General features: G+C 52.7%; 2 protein-coding genes across 3 annotated transcripts in view; one reads left to right on the top strand and one right to left on the bottom strand.

Moving 5' to 3' along the window:
- LASP1 (LIM and SH3 protein 1) overlaps positions 1-10,108 on the top strand; it is a 34,302-nt gene extending 24,194 nt beyond the window's left edge. The window contains exons 4-7 of one of the 2 annotated variants that reach the window (XM_074162828.1): positions 3,260-3,367; positions 6,500-6,656; positions 6,770-6,861; positions 7,192-10,108. In XM_074162828.1, coding sequence (XP_074018929.1) covers positions 3,260-3,367; positions 6,500-6,656; positions 6,770-6,861; positions 7,192-7,365 — 531 coding nt within the window. In that variant the 3' untranslated portion in view covers positions 7,366-10,108. The remainder of the gene's footprint in view (positions 1-3,259; positions 3,368-6,499; positions 6,657-6,769; positions 6,862-7,191) is intronic. The other variant, XM_074162829.1, reaches the window with a different exon arrangement.
- Positions 10,109-16,193: 6,085 nt separating this feature from the next.
- FBXO47 (F-box protein 47) lies at positions 16,194-25,988 on the bottom strand. The gene is made up of 10 exons (XM_074163078.1): positions 25,808-25,988; positions 25,226-25,396; positions 21,850-21,926; positions 21,230-21,307; positions 20,058-20,166; positions 19,000-19,176; positions 18,245-18,391; positions 17,513-17,655; positions 16,975-17,134; positions 16,194-16,312 (listed from the first exon to the last, which is right to left on the bottom strand). The coding sequence occupies exons 1-10, from the start codon at positions 25,986-25,988 to the stop codon at positions 16,194-16,196; spliced, it is 1,362 nt and encodes a 453-aa protein (XP_074019179.1).
- Between the last annotated feature and the right edge of the window lie 270 nt (positions 25,989-26,258).

Below are 26,258 nucleotides of genomic sequence, written 5' to 3' on the forward strand. Positions count from 1 at the left end.
GGGCGTTAGAGGGGTAAAAAAAACCCAGGAAGGTGGAGGGGGGTGGATTTAGGAGGGTAAAAATACAGAAGTTCTCAAAGGAAGTGCTTTAGCCTTGTGACCAGCTTCTTGCTCGCTGGCTCTTTATCTTTCTAGCCTGAATTTCTTACATCTCGTCAACTCGTGCGTTCGGTGCCGGTGCCTGATGTCCCCTCCTCGGGGCCGGCCGAGGGAAAATCCCGCTTTTTGCCAGCAGCATTCCCAGGCAGGACGGCGGGGCCCGCATCCCACGCTCTGGAGCTCTCAAGAAAAAAACAGCCTTTATTAAAAGCGGAGCAGATAAAGGACAACCACGTCCCCTCTGCCCCCTGTCCCCGGGGGTGACTCACCCCCTCCTGATCCCCTGCCTGGGTGTGTGTCACAGGCTCCACGTCCCCGCTCCGTAACCTTTGGTTCCTCATCCCCCACAGTTAACACCTCGAGGCTGCTCCTTCCTCATTGCTGATGTTCAAGATATGTTCTTTAACTCAGGTAGCAAAAGTGGTTTGGTTGGTTTTTGTTTTTTTTTTTCCTCTGCCTCTTATTGCTTCCAGCAAAAAAGGAGGTTTCTGCCTCGAAATCAGTCTCTCGTGTCCCTCTGACGCGCTTTGGCATCTCGGTTGCATTAATATCCTCCCAGGGTGGGCTCTGCAGCCTGGCTCATTAAGCCTTTGCTTCCTAACGTCGCATTAGAGTTAGAAATCTAAGGTGACTCGTAGATCCTGCCGTCTATCTAAGGGTGTCTGTGGTAGCCCGTGGCGATGGGGAAGGGGCAGGGGCTCCGACGTGCTTCCAAAGCTTGAATTTCTCCTGGTTTGCAGGATGGGGAGAGGAAGTGTTGTGTTTGCAGGCAGAGCACTGAGCTCTGGGGTATCGTCACGCCTGTAGCCCATGTGGCCAGTGGCGAGCTCACCGTGTGCCTGATGGTGCCCAGCATCCCCTCCTGCCCCAGACCAGACCCTCCAGGCCACGGGCACCGCACCCCCCAAGAAGCCCCTCTGCAAAATGGAAACGGCCGTGTCTTGTTTTTCCCTGGAAATCTCTTTTTTTTCCTGTGTCATTGTGGACCAGAGAGGGGGCAGGACCTGCTCCGTGGTCCTGCTGCTTGCCCACAGCCCTGGCTCCGGCGCTGGAGGGGTCTGACCCGGGCACATCAACGTGCCCCAGATGTCACCTGGTCCCTCTCCGGAGCCGGGCGAAGCCACCAGAGAGCCCCGATGGCAGCAGAGGAGTGTCTTGGCTTCTCCAGGAGATGTTATAAAAACATTTGGCAGCCTTTCCCGAAAGGTGTTCCCAGGCCCAGCTGGACGCGCCGTCTGGATGGGAGGCGAATACGCATGGGCTGAAGGAGCGTCTCCGTAGGAGCGTGTGTTTCGGGGAGAAATCAGCTTTATCCCGCCTCCCCCCGCCGCGCTGCCTGTTCTCTGCCTCCGAGCTTTTTCTTGGCACTGCACGTGAGCCCGGCGCCCATCCACGAGCATCCTCTTTGCGGGGCCAGCCCGGCTTCCCCTCCGTCCATCCGTCTGTCTGTCCGGCTGCGGGACGGGAAGGGCTACGGGTCCCGGTGCTCGGGGTGAGCTGTTCCCACCGGCTCAACCGGTGCATCGGCTGCGCTCCCGCCCTGCCCCATCCACGGCGGCTCCTGCTCCGCTCCTCCTAGAATCGTTGAGGTTGGAAGGGACCTTTCAGATCATGGGGTCCAACTGCCAACCCAGCACTGCCCAAACCCCCACTAAATCGTGTCCCTCAGCACCACGTCTGCCTGGCTTTTAAATCCCTCCAGGGGTGGTGACTCCACTTCCCTGGGCAGCCTCTTCCAAGGCTTGACAACCCTTTCAGCGAAGAAATATTTCTCAGTATCCCATCTATCAGCTCTGCCCCCCCTGCCCAGAGCCTCCCAGCAACCTTGGGGGGCGAGCACCGTCCCCCCATGGCTCACACATCCCCCCATGGCACACCCGGAGCCAGGCTGCCGTGTCCGTCCGTGCCGGTTGCGCAGGGGTCCCCGAGGACTGATCCTCTCGCGTGGGAGCCGGTGGTGACCTTCTCGTTGTGGTGACGACATCCCACTGTCCGCAGCGCACAAGGTGAGCTCCGGGGAGGTGAATCCCTGGGAAGGGCAGCTTCGGCTGCGCGTTTTTAGGCTGCAACGAGAGCCCCCGAGGCTTTTTCCTCCCCAGATGGGCAGAGGCAGCTCCTGACAGCCGTCGGTGCGGGGGCAGACGCTTGCGGAGAGGATGGAGGAGGTCAGGGCGTCTCTTTGCACATCTGCTCCCCCACCCCCCCACCCCGCGTTGTGAAAACGGGGTGACTTTCTGGCCGCTGGGATCTCAACGTCAGCCGAGGCGCTGTGCCGGGGAGGGCCAGGCAGCTGGGCCCTGCTCCCTTCCCCCCTGGGGCCACCGAGTCAGCCCTTGGGCTCCAGCCTCTGCAGAAGCGGCTTCTGCTTCAGGGTGACGTGGGGGGGAGCAGCGGGGCCAGCTGGGACCGGGGACCTGCAGCCCCCCCCGGGCTGGGGAGCGCATCGGGGCTGGGGCTGTGTTCGCTCCCTCCTGGGAGAGCTGCTCCAGCCTTAAAGCTGTGTAGAGCTATGTTTTTAAAAAAGAAAGGGAAAAAGGAAAGAAAACCGTGACTTTTCCGCTCCTGGGTGTGATGGGAAGGGATGCTGATGTCAGTCTCTGGCGAACAGAAATAAGGATGCTTGTCTTTCGCCAGCCTCCGCCCTCCCCGCTCCGGTTTCGTTATGATCTGGGTGTATTCCTTCCCAGAGGTGGCTAAACGTCCCCTGGCGTGGAATCGCTCCCGTGGGGGTGTAGCTCATAAAACCCTCGGGGCTCTCGGGCAGGCGGCTTGCCGTGGGTCTGCTGCCCCGTGGTCCGTGACCTGGGTCCGCTGGTCGCCCACAGGAAATTCAAAGTAAATCCGAGTCACCCCTAGCCCCTGCTGGAAGAGAACCAAGACCAGCAGATGCATGGGAAGCTGTTTGTGTGTTCCGGCTCTTGGCAATGCCCCGTTTCGCTGTTACTGGATGCGCTGGGGGGGGGGGGTATCTCCTGGGCAAGGCAGGGACCCTGATAGGAAGCTGCTGCGTCTCATGAAGCGCGGGGGTCACGATGGGGGTCTGTTGCTGAACCCAGCTGCTGGGCACGCCAGCTTTGCCCCGTGTTTAAATCTGGTTTTCCTTGTTTCCCCCCCCCCCCCCCCGCCGTGTTTAAACCTGTTTTCTCTCCTTTGCTCCCAGATTCGCTACAAGGAGGAGTTCGAGAAGAACAAGGGGAAAGGCTTCAGCGTGGTGGCTGACACCCCGGAGCTGCAGAGAATCAAAAAGACTCAGGATCAGATCAGCAACGTGAGTGGCTTCTAATTTCTCTGCGTGTGATATTGCCGTGACCTTCCTCCCGCCGGAGGAGGAGGAGGAGGCCGGGGGGGCTTGCACGGAGCAGCATCATGAAAGCCGGGCGGCCTTAATTCTCCAGCCCCTTTGCCCAGGCATCTGGTGACCCTCCTGGCCCTCTCCTGGCTCCTCCGTGCCGCATCCAGAGGGATATCCCAGTCCTTCGCTTCTCCCGAGGTGCTCGAGTCCACGTGGGCTGTGAGGAGCAGGGAGGGGGGCAGCAGAGGGGGGCATTTGGTGGAGGCAGATGTGGACCAGGGACAGATGTGGACACGGGACAGTGTCATCCGCCCCTGGTTGTCACCGTAACCCACAGCGTGGGCAGCACTGGGGGGGTCCAGGCTCGTTGGGGACAGCCCCCCCCCCCCCCCCCGCCTCCCCAGTCCCTCTTGTGCTCTCTCTGGCTCCTGTTTGTGTGTGGAAACCCCGGCCAAAGGCACAACCTCTTCCTCCCGTCCCTTTGCACCGTGACTGTCCTCTGCCAGGCTCTGCTTGCCTTGACCCCCTCTTTGCTCTGGCAAAGCCCTTTCCAGCCCCCCCGGGCTGACGGGACCATTTGATTTTGCTGCTGCTGTTGGTTTGTGCCCAGGCTTCCCGCGGTCCCCAGGGTCCCACCACCCGCTGTCACCAGCCCCGAGGGTGGGGACAGGCAACGTCATCCCCTTTTCCTACCTACAGCCCTCATCTCCTGGTGGCCAGCCTTGGGGGGGGGGGAGCTCCTCGAGGTCCCTTGGCCATGCACAGCTTCCCTCCTGCCTGGATGGAGGGGTTCCTGGGGGCTCCGCGGGGCGGCATCCCTGTCCTCCCCTGACTTTCTGGAAGGGGAGCCCTGTCCTCGTGTCTCCGAGAGACCCAGCTCCTCCCTTTGGGAAAATTCTGTGAGAACCGTGCCCGAGGTGGGTGGCAGGCGGGCTGGCAGCTTGTGCTTCGCCCAGCAGCCTCCATCCGTGGTGCGGGTCCAGGTGCTGGTGGGGACGTGGGGGACGTGGCGGTCTGTGTGTTACCATGGTGAAGGAGGAGGATGCAGGAGGATGCAGGCTCGCACGTCCTGCTGCGGTGCTGGCTGCGGCGGGGGGGGGGGATGGAGGGGGGTGGGAGGGAAGGGGGGTTATCTCTGTCCCCCAAACTCGACCCCGCAGCAGCGCCTGCCTTCAGCGGAACGCGGGGAGTTAATTAACCTTTCGCCGCTGGTGAAAGTCACGCTGTTCCTTATCAAAGGCAGGGCTGGGAAGGCTGGTTTCTCCCTGACCGCGGAACCCGCCCCTGGAGCACAGCTTTGCGTCGGAAAACTCTTGGGCGTCCACTCCGCCGCGGTTTCCGTGACCTTCTCCCAGCTCTGAGCTCTGCCGTGCCCCGCGCTGCTCGCTTTCCCACCATTAAGCGTCCCCGTTTTGGGGACAAAACCCCTGGGGAGGGGGGGGAGGCTGCTGTTTGCTCCCCCCCCCCCCCCCGGGGTGTCCCGGGGTGGAGGGTCTGGGCTTGCAGGGGTGCGGGGAGAAGGGAGGAGGGTGCCTGTGCCCGAAGCTCGATGACACACAACCACCAGAATGCCCGGCAGGGCGGGAGGAGGTTTATTGCCTCTTCTTCCCATCCCGTTGTGCCGTTCTCCGGCAAGTCCCGCTCTCTCCTCTCCCGGGGGGGGGAGGGCTGTGGGTTATCTGCCCACCAAACCCCACGCCAAGGGCTGGGGAAGGCTCTTCCCACTTGGGAAACGGACCTGGATGGAGGATTTTTCCCTAGGGATGGTTTCTCCGTGGGGTCTGAGCTGGCAGGAGATGAGCCCAGCTTCCCTGCCATGGTCTTAGTTATAGAAAGCACCACTCTTTTTCTTTTTTTTTTTTTTTTTTTGGGGGGGGGGGGGGGGAGAGGGACGATCTGTGGAGGTTTTGGGGGCATTAAATAACGCGGCAGAGAGATGAGAGCAGCCCGTGTCCTTCTGCTCGGCCTCCTTCACCCCTCTCTTGGCCACCACAGCCCTTTTCGGCAGCGTCCCCCTGGGCATCTGGCTGCCAGCCTGGGGTTGTGCTGACCCAGTTCATCCAGACACAGGAACAAACCCAGTCCCCACGGAAAGCCCGGCTCTGCAGGCAGGGCTTTGCTCACGGGGGGGGGGGGGCTGCCCACCCCCCTGCAGCACAGGGGTGCCCCAAACCACCCTGTCGGAGGGGGCCGATATGATCCTGCCCGTGGGGGGTGACCCTCCTGGGGATGGAGCTGTGCGAAGGCTGAGCCTCTGAGCGCCGGGGAACGATGTCCTGGGGAGCAGGGACCCCGCTCGGGCTCCCCCCCCACCCCGGGGGTGTTCTCCTTCCCGGGAGAGGGGGGGGGGGGGCTGTGCCCCCGCAGGGAGCGGCTGCCGTGCCCTTCAGCTAAATAACTGTTTAACCAGCAGATAAATGGGCTCCAGGTGCTTTCCGATGGCAGTGCATTCATTAACACAAGTGGCTATTAATTTTTACACCCACGTCCCGGCGGTTGGGTTAACCCTTCCCTCCTGCCCGCTGCGGGGGCGGGGAGGGGAGGGGGGGGGGAAAGGCTCAGTCCGATGCAGCCGGTGTGTTTGGTGGTATCTGCTTTGAGTCTCCTTCAAAGAAACCCCCCCAGGTTTAACCCCCTTGGGTTAAAGAGAGATGTGGGGGGAGATGCTCCTCCACGGCAGCCTCTGTACCCGGCCGTGGGCGGGGGAGCTGCACAGAAAACTCGGTGTGTGCCGGGGGGGGGACACACACTTCCTAAAGGTGCTTTTTTTTTTGCTCCTGCAGCCCCGGGGCTTGGGGGCTTGGTCTTGAATCTCACCCACGCCTGAGAAAATTGCATTTCCCACCCGTAGGAAAAACTCAAACCTCCTCTTTTCCATGCCACTGAGCAAATGTCCCTGGGACCGGGGGGGGAAAACCCCCCTGGGACCGCTGGGGGGGCTGGTGCTGAGTCCTTGGTGGCAGAAAGAAATGAGCTGGGGCGAGGGGCAGGACGTTGCTGGTGTTGGAGGGGCTGCAGGAGCTGTGGCCATCGCTGGGGTGCGGGCTGGTGGCCGGCGCCGCAGAGTGGTCCCGGCTCTCACCTCTCCTTCCTCTCCCGGGGGTGTAGATAAAATACCACGAAGAGTTCGAGAGGAGCAGGATGGGCCCGAGCCCCGGCGAGGGGGCTGAGCTGGAGCGCAGGAACTCCCAGGAGAGCACCAATTACCGGAGAGCCGGGGAGCAGCAGCAGCAGCCGTCCCATCGCATCCAGCCCAGCAACCCAGGTGAGCTGGGGCCTGTGCCCTGGGGCAGCAGCCGGCTCTTGGCGAGGGGCTTTGTGTGCCCCCCAAGTCCCAGCTGCAACTGACGGACCCATGTTTCCCCCCCCCCCCTGCAGTCTACCAGCAGCAGCCATCGTCTCAGTCCTACGGCTACAAGGAGCCCGCGGCACCAGCCTCTACGCAGCGCAACGCTCCTTCTGGAGGGGGGGTGAGTACAGCCCGGGGGTTCACGGTGCCCACCCCAACTCCAGCCCCCCGGTTGCCACCCCTCCAGGGTTTGCCCCACTTAACTCCCCACCCCTGTGGAGGGGAAGAGCAGTTTTGAAGGGGGTGTAACGCTGGGTGCCCAGGTTCTGCTCACCACAATTAACCGCTGGCACCAGCATCCCTCCATTGGGTCAAAACCTCCTGGATTCGGTACAGCCCTTGCGTGGGTCTCGGTGGGGCTCCTTGCCCCGGTTTCCTCCCCCATCCCAGGATGGCAGCTCTGCCCGTCTTGGGGAGGGTCCGTGACCCCTCTTTCTCCCCCCCCCCGCAGAAGCGTTTCCGCGCTGTCTACGATTACAACGCGGCCGACGAAGACGAGGTCTCCTTCCAGGACGGCGACACCATCATCAACGTGCAGCAGATCGACGACGGGTGGATGTACGGCACGGTGGAGCGCACGGGCGAAACGGGCATGCTCCCCGCCAACTACGTGGAGGCCATCTGAGCCGCCGGAGGGGAGGGGGTGCCTGGATGATAGCCCCCGGCCCGTGCCGGCCCCCCCTTCCGTGTGTGTGTGTGTGTGTATGTGTGTGTGCGTGCGTGTCTCTCTCTCTGCCCCGGCATCCCTTATCCCGTGTGCTCCGCCGGAGCCACATCCTGACATCTCGGTCACTCCGTGTCTCCGCAGCCGCCTCCGGTTTCTCCTGCCAATTTAGTATCGTTCTAGCTCCGTCGGGACCGAGGGTCTGTCTGTGAGGGATACGGGGGGGGAGGGGGTCCTCGAGAAACCAAAGCGCTGCGGCTTTCCTTCTCCTTCGCTCTCCCTCCTCTCCAGCCTTCCCGGGTGTTCCCAGGCTGGGGGAAGCAGCTGGAGTCGCCGGGACCCCGGCAAAGGGACCAATCTGTTGGGACCAAATTCCCCCCTCCGGCTCCGACGGGGATGGGGAAAGGGCAGCGCTGAGGGTGAGGGATGCTCGTCCCCGGGGCCGACGGGAGGGATGGGCTGGCAGCCCCCACCCTGTGCCGCTCTGGCTCATCCCGTTGCTTCTCCCGGCTCCTCGGTGCCGTGTTCCCGTTCGGTCTTTGCTCCCGTCGGTCCTCGAAACAGGAAAACGTTCACAAGTTAAAATCTTCAGATCTTTCTTTCTCCTCGGGATTCAGAGCGGCTGCTCTGGACAGACCTGGAAGCGGCTCTTGCTGCTTCTGCCTCGGGCTCTGGCTGCCTCGTTCCATGTCCCCCCCGTCCCCCCCCGGGGCTCTGCTGCCCCGGTAAAGGCTTTGCCCAGAGGCTGCTGCTCCTGCTCCAGGGCTGGAGGTGGCCCGGGCTCCCCCCTCCTCCATGCTGGGGGGGAGCACTGCGACACCGAGACCTCACGTCCCCCCACCAGCTCCAGCTTTTTGTCTCTGGGCCAGGGTCTGGGGGTCCCCTGAGCGCCCCCCCCGTGCCGGGGCAACCTCTTTCCCTCAGCAGTGGTCGCTCCCCAGGTTCACACAGAATCTTCCTGCTTTTTCTCTTGCTGCTTGCGGGGCTTTTGGGACCCTCCGGAGCCCTCCACCTCCTGGGTAGATGGTCCGGGGGGGCTGGCAGGGTCAGCCCCCAGCCCCGTGCCTGTTCTGAGCCACGTGTGAAGGATCCTCCCCCTCTTGCCACCGCGCTGGGGACCGTCCTGGGTGACTGTCCCCTCCGGCAGCTCGGTCTCTGGTGGCAGAGCCCGGGGTTTGGCACCCTGAGCCACCCTGCGCGTCTCGCTGGTCCCCAGCGGCGGTGGCTTTTGGGGCCACCACTGACCTGAGGTCACGTCATGGACCAAAAATCTCAAAGCGCATCCTGTCCCCTTCCATCTGGGGTTTGGAAGGTCCCGGAGCTGGACGGGGGCAGGTCTAACTGGAAGTCCGTGCAGGGAGGGCAGGAACGGGATGCTCCGAGGAGCAGAACATCGGGCGGTGGTGGTGTCTCCGGCATTCCCACTGTCCCCATGCCTGGTCACAGCCCCGGCTCAGCCCGGATCACAGACCCCGGGCAGCCGGAGGGGACCATCCCCGCGCCGGGCTGCTCCCGCACCACGGGGCCGGGATGCTCCCAAGGGGAAGCTGCTGCCATTGCCATTCCCAAGGGAAAAGAGGGAATCTAGGGACCAAAGCGGCTGAGTTGAGACATTCCTTGGCTCTCCTGGGAGACACGTCCTTGGGGACGGTCTCGCAGAGGGGGAGAGGGTCCCTCGCAGTCCCCTTTTCTCAAAGTACACGGGGCTGCAGGGCTGGTTGGTGGCCGGTGCCGGTGTTGGGGTGGCCAAAATTGGGGACCACTGGAGCAAACGCTTTTCTGGTGGAGAGGGGGGTCCTGGCAAGACAGAGAGCCCCCCCGGGAGGATGTGAGCTGGGGAGAGGGGAGCGTTCTGCTCCTGGAAGGGGATGGAGGGGGGAGAGTGATGGGGATTCTGGCCCCATCATCACCTCGGGGGGGAAACGGGGGCCCAGGAGCAGTCGGGATGGGCTTTACGGGATGGGAATCCCGGTTGGTGCTAAAACAAGCGAGCACAAGAGCAGGGGAGGGGGGGCAGCTGGGCAGGGGGGGGTGTCTGCGCCCGTCTGCTAATCCTCTTCTTAATCACCTTCTTGTCTGGGAATGGAGGGGGGGGGAGTATCAATGTGAATAAACCGTTTTTTAATGGACCAAATAACACAGGCAGTTACGTTTTGGTATACGGACCTTTTTTTAATGCTACCTGGAAACCATTGTCCTAATTCTCCCCTCCCCCCACCAACCCCCCCTCGCCCTCCCCCGCCGTGGGAAACAAACCTCTTACTGCTTGATTTCTGCCTTTTCTCTCGACTTATGCACTTTTTTGCCTTTTTTCATAGCTGAAAAGCACCTAAACCTGTATTTAAAATAAATAAATAAATAAAATAGTAAAAAAAAAAAAAAAAAAAGAAGAAAAAAAAAAAGAAAGAAAAATTAAAAGCTAAATTGCTTCTCATCACGTGTGAAATAGAACCTCGTCCATCCCAGCTTCCCCGGTTGTGCTGAGCTTTAGAACGTGTTTTCTTCCGGATCCGTCGCTTGATTGGGGTTTGTCCTCGTGTACTCCTTCCCGTCGGGTTGAGCACCCACCAATTAAAAAAAAAAACAAAAAAAACCCAAAAAAACCCAATGTTATTTGGCCTTTTTAACCGAACCATCGAATGGAACAAACCGACCGATTCTCTTCCCCGGTTTACTCGAATTAAAAATAAAAGTATAATTTTTACCTGCCGATTGTGCTGGGTTTGATTGCGGTGGCTTTTCTGGCCGTTTTCCCCCTCCCTTGGAACTCGGTTTGGGGGTCTGGGGGCTTTGGGGGGGCTGTTGGAGCAGGCGTCCTCGTCTCTGCCTGGCTCCCCTGGGAGTGGGAGACACTGGTGACGCTGGGATGTGGCTTCTCGGCTCGTCCCTTGCTCTTGGCTTGGCTTTAAGGCAAGTTCGAAGCCTTCGGAGCCCGCTGCAGCGTGTCCGGCCCATGTGCCGTGGCCACCGGGTGCCGCGGCCACCAGGTCTCGCTCTCGGAGGCCAAACGCCAAGTTGCAACGTGGCTCTGGGATCTGCTGGGGTTCGGGTGCCGGTGGCTGCTCCCAGACCCACCCGGGGGGACGCTCAGCTTTGCCGTGGGCTCAGGAACCAGCTGGCGGCAGCCGCTGCAGCCCCTCAAGGTGGGGTTTCTCAGCACTGACAGCGTTTAGCAGTGTGTGGGGGGGGGAAAATACCTTGAAGGTGTGTGGAAAAGGATGCTATTTTCCTCTCCAGCGCTAACCTAAAAAAAAAAAAAAAAAAAAATCAGAATAAAAAGGGTGCGTGGGGCTGTTGCTGCTGACTTTAACCCTTATTGCTCTAAACCCCCCTGAAGCAGGGGGGGTGACAGGGACAGCGGAGGACACTGCGGTACCCGGGGAGGACCGGGCTCCCGAAGGTGAGAGTTCAGGGCGGTCCTGACTGAGCCTTTGTGGTGGCCAAAGCTCATTTTTTGCTTCTTTCTTTCCCAAAGGTGGGCCTTTTCCCAGCTGTAAACTGGGGGGAGGGAGGTGTCGCATCACCGTCAGCCCCCCCATAAAGCTGGGCAGCGGTTTGGGCAGGAAGAAGCAGGGGCAAAGCGGCTTTTCGGCGGCGGTGGGGGCTGAAATCCCATCTGCCCGCCTGGGCTTATCCCTTCATTTTCCACCCGCCGGCTGGAAAGCGGCTCCATCAGCTCCGGCATCATCTCTCCATCCTGAGCGGAGCCGCCGGGGAGGGGAAGGACACGGTGGGGGTGGGGGGCCCCCGGCGAGCCCAGCGGCCGCTCTCTGCCCAGCGTCCCCCCTTTCCCACGCTCGCCATGCTGGATATTTTCATCCTGATGTTTTTTGCCATCATCGGCCTGGTGATCCTCTCCTACATCATCTACATGCTCTAGAGCCAGGCAGGGGAGGAAGATGGGGCTGAGCCTCAGCCCTGCCATCGGAGCATCCTCCAGGTGAGCCGCCTGCTCTTCGTCCCCCCCAGGATTTAATTTCTGGGAAGGGGGGGGGGGGGAGGGAAAGGAATAATTCTGTTTTCGATGCTGTTGTCTTTGGCCGCTGCTCCCTCCGCCCGACCGAGGCACCAGCGCCAGCGCGGCTGTTTCCTGCTCGGGGCTGGAAGGAGGGCACCGGGGGGTTTGGGTTATAAATGGGGCCCCCCCCTGGAACGTTTGCCGGCCGTTGTGCGGCCGCCGGGGTCTCCCCGTGGGGTTTGCCAGCCCCTTCCCCTTGGGAAAAGCCGCTCTCTCAGCCTTTGAGAGCACGGCGGCTTTTGTTCCCAGGAGGGAGAGAAATACAACAGCTTAAGGGAGAAGCAAGAAGGGATGGGGGTTGCATCATTTTAAAGGAGGAAAAAGGGGAGGGGGGGGTGCTGGGTGAAGGGGGGGGGGCTGCTGCCGGTCCCACCCCTCACCACCTCGGGGTCCCCCCTCAACGCTGTGGCCCAGCTGAGACGAGCATCTCCTTTCTCTTCCACAGACTGGTCCCTCTCCCTCGGAGCCTTCTGGAAAAGCGTTAACCCTCTGCGGAGCGAGGAGCTGCGCTGGGGGGGCACCGGCAGCGAGGGGGGGGGCTCAGGAGGGAGATGGGGTGTCAGGGGAGAGGTGACACCCCACTACCGAGACCTGGGTCGCTCCTGGTGACACATGCAGCATCCCCGGGGGGGGGTTGCGAAGGGTCCTGCCCCCACCGCCTGGTGTAGCCCCTTGGGACGAGCGCTTCCGAGGTCGGTCGGGTTTAATTTTAGAAAAAGCACTTATATTTTTAACGAAAAATGCTGAAGGAAGTGAAATAAAGAGAGGAATGACACAGGAGAGCGAGCTGGTGGTGACTCTGCTAAAACACGTCGACCGCGAGGCCGGGGCACACACGGCTCCGGGAGCAAACCCCGCTTCTGTGGAGAGATCGTGGAACCATGGAATGGTTTGGGTTGGAAAGGACCTTAAAGCCCCCCCAGTGCCACCCCCTGCCCTGGGCAGGGACACCTCCCACCACACCAGGTCGCTCCAAGCCCCCTCCAACCTGGCCTTGAACCCCTCCAGGGATGGGGCAGCCACAGCTTCTCTGGGCAACCTGGGCCAGGCTCTCACCACCCTCAGAGTGAAAAATTTCTTCCTAAATCTCATCTCAATCTCCCCTCTTTCAGTGTCAAACCCTTCCCCCTCCTCCTAGGGCTCCCCTCCCTCATCCAGAGTCCCTCCCCAGCTTTCCTGGAGCCCCTTGAGGGACTGGAAGGGGCTCTAAGGTCTCCCCGGAGCCTTCTCTTCTCCAGGCTGAACCCCCCCAACTCTCTCAGCCTGTCCTCACAGCAGAGGGGCTCCAGCCCTGGCAGGACACCCCACGAGCCCCGAGAAGGACGAGGTACCAGCAAACCAGGATGAGACACCTTGGTGTCCCCCAGGGTGAGCAGCAGCTGCTGCGGAGGTGTCCCCGCTCCAGGCGCCGTGGGGACCACGCCGTGGCTCTCTCTCACACAGGTTCCCTCGTGTCCAGGGAAGCTCCGGGAAGTCTCAGTTCATCCCAGCATAGGGGAAAAAAAAAAAAAAAAAAAAACCCAAACATTTTTAATATGATGGAAATTTCAGTGGGATGGAAAGAACATTTCAGAGCTTAATTTCTCCCCCAGCTCGGAGAGGTCTGGGAAGGGATTTGGGGCATCAGAGGGATTTTTTCCTGTCCTTTTATGAAGCCCCGCTCCCAGCCACACGTGATGCTGGATTCAGACTGAAGGTTTCACCCTCCTCGAAGACAAAATTTTCATGTGCCAGGTCTCTCCCAGGAATATTATTTTTTTAAAAAGCAATAAACACCTGAAATGGGAAAAAACTGGTGCCCCATGAGTTACCCGCGGTACCATCACACGAGTGGCTGGGAGAGAACAGGACCCTGGGAGGGTCGGGGCCGTGCGGGCATGGCCAGGGCAGGCGGGAATGGGCTGGTAAGACTTTCAGAAAACGGTGTTTCCAGAAAAAAAAGGGATTTCCGAGTCTGGGAACGCGGGATGCGGTCAGTGCTGCCAGCTGGATACTTGACGTTGCAATTTTCTGTCAGTAAAACTCCTGGGAGAAACACAAGGTTGGTGACTTTGCTCCCCATCGCTGGTGTTCCCAGTCGCACCAGCCCTCGGCCCGGGCGGCCCCTCCTCACCGAGCCCTGGAGATGCCGAAAAGCTTCTCCTCGCTCCACCACCGCCAAATATAGTGGGAAATCAGGAGCTTGAAATATTCTGGGAGGAATTTCTGCGAGCATAAGTCATGTTCTCAATAACCTCTGCTTGGTGAGTCTGTATCTGATGTCAACATCTGCGCTGATTAAGAGAGTGAGTAACGAGGAATGCGTGGAATGGAAACTCAGCTGAGTGTGAAACCAGGAACAACCATTTTCTCTTACTCCGAACGCTCCTCTCCCCCCGCGGGGCCACAACCCCCCCAGCCCTGCACGCCAACCCCTTCCTCCATGCCCCGAATCAGCCAGCTCCACGCTGGGACTGAGGGCACCCGATCTCATCTTCCTCGTTTGCTTCTCGTCCCAGGAGGGTTTTATCGACTCCCCACAGCAACGGTTAAAATTTGGTAGAAAAAGAAAAAAACCCACCATTTTCCCAAGTCTTACTGTCCCGGCTCGGCGGGCACACGGTGCTGCCCGCGGGCACCCACCTGGATGTCGTTAGCCCAGGGGTGTTTAATTGGGAGAGCCGGTCCGAGGGCGATACCGGCAAAGGCCGGTGTCATTTTTCCAGTTCGAACAAAACTGGTTGGGGAAGTTCCGCTTTGGTGAGTCGGAGCTTTGATCCTCTGGGGAGGAAGGTCCTTGCCTGGTGGAAACACTGGCGTACGGACCAACGCCGCAACAACGGAGGCCAAACGCTTGCCGAGCCATTGTGTGTGGAAGGGGAAAAAAAAAAAAAAGAAAAAGAGCAGTTGATAATAATTAATAACGTCATCAATATTTCACGCTTGGCAGCCGCGTAACACTGGCATCGTTGGAGGACCCGCTCGTGCTGGCAGAGCTGACGTTTCATGGCTGTCGCTGGCCGCCGGTGAATCTAAGAAGTGACTTTTCCTGTGTCGCTGCGGGGGCACAATGGCCCCCCTTGTGCTGGGCTGTGATTTACCGCCGCTGGGTGCCGGGAGACGCGAGGGGCTGCGGCAGAGCCCCCCACCCCGGCGCCGAGGGCGTCGCAGCGGGGGAAGCGGCCCCACGCCCCAGGGTTCTCCAGGAGAGGCGGTGGGTCCAGGCTCCGCTCCCTCCTCCTGGATTCCGTCCCCGGAGGTTATTTCCTGGCAGCGATTCCAGCTCACGACCTGGGCTGTGGGATTCCGCCCCAGCGTTTCCCTGGCTGCTTTCTCTTCATGTTTTGAGTTTGTTAGTGCTCGGTTCGGAGGGTTTCAGTTCACTACGACATTTCAGGCAGAGCCTGGTGTTCTGCTTCCTTTGAAATAATAGGTAGTTGCAGCACAGCTGTCGTATTGCAGCGTGTTCTTAAATATAACCTTCAAACAGGGAGAAAAAAGGGCTGTTAGAAGGAATTGGGAGCGGATACTCCTCTCGGGGAAGTTTTCACCTCTGCCATCTACCGGCACGCTGCAAAGAGCCTCAGCAAGTCTATATCCCCGAAAGTAGTCAAATCCTGTCCGTAAGTGTATATTCAATAAATGTCCCAAGAATCTTTAGGGTGCAAACTTCCAAGGAAACCGTGACCAAGCAGCTGTCAGCTCGTTACTGATGACATCAAGTGGGGGCAGCTGAGATAAATCGGCTCCATTTAGCCCTTTCCAGCAGCTGAAGTCGGGCTTTCAAAGCCAAACCCGGGGCCCTGCAGCTGAAATCTGGTCCTGAAGGAACACTAAAGCCTTTGGAAAGTGGTTCGGGGGGAGAAGGCGGCCGTTTAATAACGTGAAGCAAACGCCATTTTCTAACCAGCGCACAGTAAAGTAAGTGCTTTTTATTATGCGTTACATGTTTTTGGTTTGAAGGCAATAGAGCAGAAAATCAAAACCTCTAATAAGCAGCAAACATTTATATACCTTAATGAAACAGTGATCTTAGCGTTTAACATGTGTCTTCAACTTAGCGAAGTCCTACAAAGGTAAATGCACTTTAACATTCAGTTCTTACACCAGGCAGGGAGAGGGATCTGAAGTTTCTTCTGCTTGATGGTTAAAAGGCACCTGTAGCTTTGAGAGGGGAAAAAATTGCTCTGCTTGATCAAAGCAGTTAAATTGCTTTCAGGAATCACCTCTTTGTGCTAAAACTGAACATACAATCTACGGAGAGTGTCAGAGTTAGTGAGGGAGACCCCGGCAAACTGGAAAAATGGAGCTGTGCTGCTCTAATTATGTCTGCCTCTTTCTCCTCCCGTTCCCAAGAGAAAACAAAATTAAAAGATCAAAATGTTTTCAGTTCTGAACTAAGATAACATTCTCCCATTTGTGTAGCACATCAAATATGAAAACCATGTCATTTTTATTGTGTGTGCAAACATACACAGTGGGAAAAGAATGCGGTTTATGTTCCCAAACCAGAGGCCCCCGGCCCGTTTCCTCCCTGTGTCTGAGCGCGGCCCCGGAGGAGCGAAGCGTGCAGAACTCCCCCTGCAAACCCTGAGGTCCCCAATGCTCCCTGAGCCCCTTCAGCTGACGTGTGTGTCACCCGCTCCTCCCGTTCCAGCTCTTACCAGAATGGAAATTCAAGAAATAGTTGGATACTGCTTTGCAAATGTTTGGGGGAAAAAAAACAAAACAAAACAAAAAAACCCAGAAAAATCCAGCAGGAGTAGAGCAAGAGTCTGTAAAATTCAGAGCATCAAGCGGTGTTGCCGTTGCCTCTCATGGTCAGGTAGAGGATCTCCTTGTGGAAGTTCGCTTGTGCGTTTACAAGGTGAAACAAATTCAAAAAGCTGCTGTCCTCTTCATCGCGATCCCCTACCAGGGCAAAGAAAACCATTTTTTAAACGATTAGTGAAACTAAATGACTTCTTTGAAGATAAATCTTCCTCATTCAGTGCTTTCAGCAGAGGCTGAATCAGCAGCCTCTGCTTAGATTTATGAGGCCTCAGCTGCCGCACCTGATGGCGGGACAGCTGGGAAATAACACGGGAGACTCTCTCCAAAGTTCCTTCACCAGCTTGTCCAGAGACAGACAAGAACAATTGTGCACTAAGACACGAAGCTGTGCTAACTGAGCAGGCCGTTCGGCTTTACAGCTTGCCATCGTCATCAGCCTGGGGGTTTTATCGAGGCTGACAAGCTGTGGACAGGGAGGGACCGCAGCTCGTTGGGCTGCAGGGGCTGACAGCAGCCCAGGGCCCGCGCTCAGACACAGCCCTGGAGGACCTCAGGCCCCACGCGCTCCTGGGGTGGGTTTTAAACATCTGTTGGTGTCCCCATCCAAGGCTCTGGCAATCTCTTAGACACAAGAGATCAGTTAAAATAAATGTCTCTCCCATTTACGGCACTTGATGGATTGGTTGATGTTATCAGAAAACCTCAGGCGCTGCGGTATTGCTCTGCCTGGCGCGGGAGGACAGGCTGTGATGCCACCTTAACTGTGTCGCTTGTGAGGTCTCGCTCGGTGCCAGCCTTACCGGAGAGCACAGCCTGCAGCATGTCCATGATCATGTGAGCAAAGACGTTCTCCACGCACTGCAGAAAGTTGTTCCTCTCTGCTGGAGTGCTGAAAACTTTGCAGACCTTCTGCATCATCTTTACTGCCCAGTCCATGCAGTACAGGTCCTTCTCACAGACCTGGCACACACACAGGGAAGAGTAGAAACACACTTTCTATGATGAGTACGATGCTATAAAAGGCAAGATTAAATCTTAGAATTAACTATCGATTGTAATGAGTGGCTGGGTCATTTTTGCAGCCACGGTCTGGAAAATGAGGAGTTGCTATAAGGGGACACAGAGGCTGTTTTTATTGTTTGCACGCTAATGGAGGAAGTTCTCAACCTTTGGAGATGTGCTTGGACAGGGAACGGAGGGCGGCAGAGCACTGAGCCCCTCGCTGGACTTACTCCCGGTTCGTAGGAGTAGGTGGGGAAACAGCTTTGAAGTCTGAGAAAGCAAATCTGGGGGTAAAGGCTCAAAAAGCCGGAGCCTGCTCTGTTGGCTCGTACTCACCAGGGCCAGGAAGACCATGAGCCTGGCTAAGTCAAGGGTCCTCCCATTCACAGCTTTGCTGGCCATGAAAGTGAAGCAAATGCTGTTCCCGCTCAGGATGAGAAGCCGAGCGTTGTTCTCCATGAGCCACTCCCGGGGAACAACTTTGTAATAAAAGAGAGAGAATTTTATTGGTCTTTGAACTGAAAGAAACGAGTGACACAAAAACTAGTCTGGAAGATGTGAATTTACGACTTGTTGGCTTTGGTACCAACCAGAGTTGGTGAGGGAATACCCTCTGGAATACAATTGCAGCAATGAAGTCGTATAAGCAATTCCTACCAGCAATAGTTAGAGCTCTTCCCGAGAGCTTCTGTGATAAGATCTCACCCAAAACTAACTTTCAGTGTAGCCGTTAACGTTGTTCAGTAGAATTTTGGCTTGAACAAACGTTATGTTTTCAGCTTACACGGCCTGGACAATAATGGCTAGACAAGACTTGAATTTGAAAGCTCTGCATGGATTCTTAAAGTATTTCACACCGGGGAAAGGCAGCCTGAATTTGGGCTGGTTTCTCCCACTCCCAGCCGCTGCCTGGCTCCTGAGCGTAATGACTTTTCCAGTTACGCCACAGCTACTGGGAGGAATATTACAGTTTCCCAAGGCATCTGTGTGTCTGAAACACACTCATTGCCAGATTTGGAGGACGTGAGCATATAATCCTATGGATTAATGATAAAGGCAAAAACACACCTGACAGCTCATCCACAAGACTGATAACATCATCTGCTGTCCATTCTCTAGCTTCTGTATCATACAGCAGCTTAATTGCATCTGCCAGACCTTTCAGACTGGTCTCATCTGTTGGTGCTTCTATCATTTTCTGCCAAACCACATGTCCTGAGCAATATATTAATCACAACTGCTAGTAAGTGACAAAGTCATCTTTTTTTTTTTTGTTTGTTTGTTTGCTTGTTTAAAACAAGGAAGGTGATAAACTGGGCCTTAGAGCAGAGTCAGGGGAAGGGGATCCAGGTAACACAACTCGGTCTTTGTGAGATTTTTTTCCATCTGTCACTTTTGTAGGGACAGTGGTAGTTGCAGCAGGAATCAAAGGGTGATTTAAAGAAACCTGGGTCTGATAATTCATTGAGAAAGTACTTTTCTTCAGGGAAATAGATGCTTCTTTGAAATACATTCAAGCTAACTCTACTCAAAGCAGGGAAGAATAGAGGAACAGAGATGCAATTTCTTCACCTGAATTGTAACTTTTATATATATATATATATATATATATATATACACACACATGCATATATATCATTTCTGTATTTTATATATGTTAGTGAGGTCTGGTTAAGCAGAACAACTTTTCCTAGGCAATACAACTACAATTTATTTGCATAAAGCTTGGTTTCCAGAAATGCTGCATCCTGCACAGAAATCTAATTCTCAGGGATCAAACTTTGAAAATTAACCCCCCCCCCCGCCCTCCCCCGACTACTCGCCATCAAGAGAGGACACTGGCCCAAAGATGATATATAGCAGGCGAGCTTGATTGACCATGGGCCACGGCTTTAAAATACGAGTCAACCAAAAGGCAGAATCACTTCGATGAATCCAGTGGTTCAACAAGACGCTACGACAGTATAACCTGATCCGCAGCTCTAGCTTTCGGGCACTCCCTGGGGTAAAAGAATGTAGATATTATAAATCTGTTAAGCCTCACGCAATAAGTCTCAAAGATGATCACATATTTTTTTATAGGAAGAGAAATAAGGGTTTTCTTAAAGCTGCCCAAGAACATCTAGGGGGATTTAATTAAATTCTCAGCTGTTAATTCCTGAGTTTGGCTCTTTTCAGGCCATCGAATCTATCGATGCACCCTGTGGTACCTCTCTGCAGCAGGTCCTGCGTGTCTTCAAGGCTCTCAGCTCTGGTTTTTGGTTACTCTGATCTTTTCTCTCTGATGGCATCAGTGAGTGGAAATAGGAGGAAGCGTGTATACGGCTGTCTATAAAGCATGCCACAGAAATACCCAGTTTGGTGCCACGTCAGCGTTGTGTTTCAGAAATATTAAACCTAACTTTTTTACTGCGTCACTTGATTTCTATGTTGGTTCCTTTCCCATCGATTTCACTGGAATTGATGCACAGTAGGAAAGATTCAAGTCCATGTTACTGTTTACGTATATACAGAACTTCTGCTTTGGTTTGATAGTGGAATGATTCAGAGAAGCCTAAATGCCTCTCAAGGCAACTCTCTTCACTACAGGGTACATGCCAAAGACAAAAGCACTTTGCTTTGCTTTCAGTGAAGAAAAATATCTGTATCTATCTATATAAAGGCCAAGTATTTGCTTTAGAATGCCCACTTTCTGCATAATATTCGAGCTAAAATAACATATGTGAGAGCCAGGAAAGCATCGGTGCTACAAGGCTTAACTGAGCTAAAACATTCTCAATTCTGGACACATTTTGTTTGCAGTAATCAAGAGCCATTTTCTGAATTCTCTATGAGAGAACATTTTGATTTTTGGCGGACTTTAGTCTGCTCTGATGATTACCCGGTTTGCTGCTGACAACAGTCTGTACTTTACGGGGTAAATTGCTCAGCTCACAGAGGAAGTTAAAAACCCGGTGACACTCCAGTTCATCCCAGCCCGCTGTTAGGATCTGATGGTTACAAAAGAGAGGAGATAAAAATGAATAGATTGAGCCATTGATTTAGATCACAATGCCATTTAGATAATATGATCTGTCCTGCAATTTTACCAGAGGAACAGCGAGGGAAGGTGTTGTACCTGGAGCGTGGTGCATTATGGCAGAGGCTGTACCGAACATTAACGCAGCCCAGAACCAGAAGCTGCTAATGGCCTTTCACGTTCAGGGCCAAGAGCTTATTTTTGAACCTTACGTGGAAAAGTGCACAAAGGTATTTGCTACAAAGACAAATGTCCCAGTACAAATAACTATCCCTAACTCTAACCACAGAAAGGCAATCACAGTGGTTTTTTTGTATTACCAAATACTTTAATGCCTATACAGCGCCTGTATGCACAGGTTTCTAAGACTTAAATGCATTTAAAATGTGCTCAAAATGCCTATTCTTCTAAGAGAGAACCTGTTTCTGTATCTTTTTAAACAAAGTTACTCTCCAGTAAAGCCTCCATCATGGCAATTCTAACACTTCACAATCAAACACCTCAAGTAGTGTTAAAAAGGTCCTACCCTTAGCATTTTACTGCATATTTGCAATCACAACGGTCATCACAGTAAATAAGCCGTGGATTGCTGAGCTAATTCATTTGACACTGATTTATTTTTTCTTTAAATCAATTTTCGGCTACCACAAGCTAACAAAAATATTCTGGTATATGATGTGTATAGCCATTTACTTTTAAACTAAACTGTCTCTGCTGTTGATTTGTGAATTTGAAGGTGTGAAATACAATGCTCCCCTTCTCCCATGTCTTCTTAGATAATAAATCGCTAATCAAAATCCAGACTGGCTGGTAGTGAAATCCAGACCAAGGAATTCTCAAGAGTCTCAGGAACTTTAACAACCAGAAAGGAAATTTGGAGAACTGTGTGAATAAATACCTTCCCCCCTACATCCCAAGGCTCAAAACCATCTTACACTTCTAAATATCTTGCAAAAACACAGACTAACTTAGAAAACTACCTTAATTTTCTTTTATATTTGTGATACTTGCCTTCTCTCCATAAGATACTGTACCTGTAAAAATACCCCATAGCACTGTAATCCTAAACAATGCAAAGGACTTGCACAACCGTTAAGCTTAAAACAGGGAACCTGTAAGTGCAAAACACCAGTAATTTATCTTAACTGACCGTAAGCTAATTCCTGCGATTGAAAATTCTCTGTACTGCTTGTGTACATCAATGCTGTCTAGAGATTCAGAAGGATTCCCTTCCATTATTGTACAAGGAAAGAAGTTACAGTACCATGTTATGGCTTAGCATTACGTTCAAAACTGTGGTCCAATGGGTGTGCAAAATTAAGGAAAGAGGAGCAACCCTGCTTTCAGGAGAGTAAAATTTCTCTCTCTGTGAGAGCTGTGCTCTTCCGCTGCAAAATTTCTTCACTTTGTGGCCTGCTAGAAAAGTCGAAAACCATTGATATTGGAGTATGAAATCTCAGCAGAACAGCCTTATCTTCAATATGCTGGCTAAGGCTTTTCTACTATTATTAAAAAGAGACTGATTTCAAATCAATAAATTCATTACACAGTAGCAATAAACGCCAGCAAAGGGCATAATTCAACTAACAACTGCCTTGTAGAAATGGTATTTCAGGGACAATTTCAAACAGTAGTGAAAGGAACGTAAACTTACTTCAGAGAGAATCTTGTGTATATACTTTAGCCTGTCTTTTGTGGGCAATAGCAGTGTGCATCTTTTAAGCAACAATCCTGTGAAGAAAACAAAAACAGTGTCACAGAATGACATGGGGTTGGAAGGGACCTCTGGAGATCATCTAGTCCAACCCCTCTGCCGAAGCAGGTCCACCCAGAGCAGGTTGCACAGGAACGTGTCCAGGTGGGGTTTGAATGTCTCCAGAGAAGGAGACTCCACCACCTCTCTGGGCAGCCTCTTCCAGGGCTCTGCCACCCTCAAAGGAAAGAAGTTCCTCCTCACGTTTAGATGGAACTTCTTATGTTCAAGTTTGTGCCCGTTCCCTCTTGTTCTGTCACTGGGCGCCACTGAAAGGAGACTGGCCCCATCCTCCTGACACCCACCCTTTAAGTATTTATAGGCGTTGATCAGATCCCCCCTCGGTCTTCTCTTCTCCAGACTAAAAAGACCCAAGTCCCTCAGCCTTTCCTCATAAGAGAGATGCTCCAGGGCCCTCATCATCTTTATAGCTCTACATTACTGAATAGGCTTAAGCGCTCACATCACATGTGTGCGCATGCTAGCGTGAAAAAGCTGCTTCTGGAAGGCAAAAAAAAAAAAAAAAAAAGCAGCACAAATAGTAATCTGTGCTTTGGAGAAGGGGTGTGCGCTTTTGTGGCGGGGCCATCTTTTAGTAAAGAAACGATGTCAGGGCGTATATAAGCTTCCTGCGCCCTAACTTGTTTATTGTGTCATTTTAAAGTCCCCTGTTAATCGCAGTTGGAGCCCTGTTAACATGACTGTATTGGTTTGAGGATTACAGCCGTTAAAAATATTGGAAATAAATGTTACTTGTTGCCCCTCTTTTAACAGCACCATGGGGAACACTGTTTTTTCCCCTTACATCATGGAAAGCCGAGCTTCCAAAATTTTTTCAAGATAACCACATGCTCTGAAAATATTCTAAACCCTGTTAATGTAAAACATAGCTAGGAGGTAAAATTATTTTCCTATACAGGACTGAAATGGTATGTGTTTAGGATGTCAAAGCCTGGAGTTCATTATAGCGTGGAACAGCTATTTGTTAAGCAGCATTTTTTTCCACGCTGCTGATAGAAAATGGGTTAACAGCTTGTTCTTCCAAAACTTCTGCCAGAATAATCTATATATACATATCTTGTTTGTTAATTAATCAAGAAATCCACAGATTTTTTTTTTTCTGAGAGGGGAAAAAAAAGAAAAGGAAACTTTTTTTCTGAATTTTTGTCAGTCTCCCAAAAAACACATAACTTCTCCAACGTTGAAAAGTACTTTATGCATTTACTGTGGTTCTAAACAGGCTCTTTCCTCATTTAGCCGTGTGTTAGCATTCCTACATGACAGACATAATTTATTCCTCAGCCCAGGACATGGTCCAAAGCTCAGTCAAGTCAATTTTCTATTGACTGGATTAGGCTTTGGAGAGAACTCCCTGAAGGATAGCTGAGACGGTTACGAGGTTGTAGCTGCAAGTCAGGATACAGCCATCGGCGCGGGGGAAAATTATGCTGAGTAAAAAGCGTTGAGCGAAAGATGCTGCTCCCGGTTTTGTGCAGCAAAACCCGCCCTGTGAGGCAGGATGGTGCCACGATCATTTCTACCTCAAGTCCATTTTAAACAATGACTGAAATTCTGACCCCATGACAAGTACTGGAAGATTTTACCATGGACTTGAGAGGAGGCAGAGCCCAAGTTTAAGTGAGATTTATGCAATATGTAGACCCTGTGCAGGCTCTCTGAGCAGGAATGATTTTTTTCTTTCCCATTGAGTCAAGTCTTTCCTGCCATAAAGTAAATATTGATTTTACAACTGACCTCTTAACAAAAACGTTCTCTTGAGGCTTCCACCGATGACACAGATATTGCCAATGTTCTTTACATTTGGAATAGGTCATGGTTTTACTAGTAGGCCTACTATAGCAACGGGTTCACACCTACATTTAAATAACAAATTGCCATTTTGATTGGGGTTTCTACAAAGCCCAAACTAATTTTGATTTTTTTTAAAAAAGAATTGTAGAGTTTTGAGCTTCATTTTAAAAATAAAACACTAGGATTATTTTAAAATAATACCTCAAAACCTACAGATTGCTTACAATGGGAGGTCTTTGGTCTAAAAGATTTTAACAGTGTTCCTTTACCTTGTGTATGCCTTTATTTAATGTCTTAAGTTCAAACCATACTTATAATTCTGCATCTAACTATGGGGGCATTTTATTTCTCTGTCAAATAAACAATCTTTTTTTATCAGCTAGGTAACAGTAAATTGGTGTGGATCAAATTAGGATTTAATTTCTCTGCTTCTCTGATGGAAGAACACTGATAGTGGGTGGGTGAAGACAATTTTCAGCATTCCAGACGCACAAGGCAGCATGCGGCATTTCTGAGCGAGAGGCTGAACGACTTAGAATCAATGTGGTTTAATGATTAGCAGAAAAGGTAAAAAGCAAACAATTTTGAATTTGAGGATGCCCAGTGCTCCTCATTACCATCAAACTCACAGTATTATGATCTAGATTTCTATTACGCTAGGCCAAAAGAGGTCTGAGCAGCTGAGAGAAAGACCAAGGGAATCTTTTCAGCCCGAAAGCACACAGTACACTGTGACAGCAGAAGTGCAGACATCGTCACGTTGCCCTTAAGCTAAGAGTGAGAGGAAAACGTGTTCTTCGTGCCCATTTCAGTCTTGGAACTCTGATAGAAAGCTGCCAAGGAGAATGCGAGTCACTGACAAAGGGGGTAAGATTTTTTGTGAAGAGCATAGTTCTTTTCTAAGCAGAGGAATGCGATCTGCAGCGCATCTCGAGCAGAGACTCAGGCAGGCTTTCCGAGGGCAACTGTTGCTGGTCGCTTCAGAATCAGGTTGCATTTCCCAGAGGGAGGAATGCGAGCTGCTCTGGAGCGATCCACAAAGGCAGCCCGAGCAGCTGGATTCCTGCAGCTACCGTGAGGCCTGGGAGCCGTGGGCTCTGCTGCAGTTTCCAGCGGTGGTGTCCAAACACACTAAATTTGGAAACACCTACTGCTGAAAACTGATCCTCTGCCCCAGCACTGCTCGCCATTTCACGTGAAAAAAAAAAAAAAGAAAAACCACAGAGGAGGCAGAAACATACATTATTTTTTCCATAACTAAGAGGTTTTGGAATCATTTCAGGTAATTCCTCCCACTTCCCCCCGCCACTTAATGGTATTGGGAGGAACTTCACTTTCAGAGGGAGCTGAGTGAATGATTTGGGCCGTATCCTCGGCGTTTTACTAATCGATGCATATAACACAAGAAACCTTTTAACCGAGTTCGGTTCCCCTCTAATTGTTACCATCTGCATTAAAGGATCACCTAGAGATTTGTAGTGCTCTAAAATATAGGATCCTTCTCTCTTGCCGGATAGCTCAAGGTTGTGAAAGTCTTGCAATAAGAGCCTTCGGTTTCCTGACGGGGTTGAGATGTAATTAATAAGGCGGTTGCTGATGGTTTTTGACACCATGCTCAGCATGCTGATATCCTTCACTGAAAAAGCAAAGCCCAATAGACTTGTAAATCTTTACTGCAAGAAAAATGCTGATCACTAGTCAATAACTCTATCTTACTTCAAAAATAGGCCAAGAAATAAGATTTACAAATAAACCAAAATTTAATTACTGTTTATCTCCTTTGCCAACAAACCATAGTAATTAGAAATGGATAGATCTAAGGAATACTTTTCACACATAATATGCAAAAAACCCCACTTCAAATAGTTTGTAATTATCATTTACATTTTGGTCATTTGGTTCTTCATACATAAAAGCTGAAGATTCAGAGAATAAAGTCATACAGAATGACTTCGAATAGCTAAAAAGTAAAACATTTTAAACAATAGTGTCTTTTTCTGGTAATTTTCAGATATTGGAAGTAATGCCTTTGTTATTGGATTCTCACCTGAAAGATAATTCAGTACCATTTGAAAGATCTCTAATGGAAGCGTTTTAAAATACCCGAGTGTTGACAGAGACTGGGAATCTGTGTCCACGGTGTTGCTGCGCTGCCTGGGGCGACGGTTGCTGCGCCTGTGTTTCTGGTTAGGAGCCGAGGTGTAGCTGGTCCTGGCGGTGGATGTCATCGTGCTGTTCCTCCCATAAAGTTTAACCTGGGGAGAAAATATGAAAGTCCTGTTTTCAGAGGAGGGGAAATACTACACCCAAAACTAGGCTAAGCGGGAATTGCTCTGTTGTAGACACAGCAATGGAGTGTGAAAATCTTATTATATATGTAGGGTAAATTTTTGTTTTAATTTAGTGCAATGACATGCAATTTACTAAGTAATTTTCTAATTCCATTTCTAACTCGGAGAATGGAGTACTCAGCTGATCTTAGAGAAGGAGAAGATAAA

This window comes from Numenius arquata, chromosome 23 (assembly GCF_964106895.1).
Source record: "Numenius arquata chromosome 23, bNumArq3.hap1.1, whole genome shotgun sequence".
NCBI classification, from domain to species: domain Eukaryota; kingdom Metazoa; phylum Chordata; class Aves; order Charadriiformes; family Scolopacidae; genus Numenius; species Numenius arquata.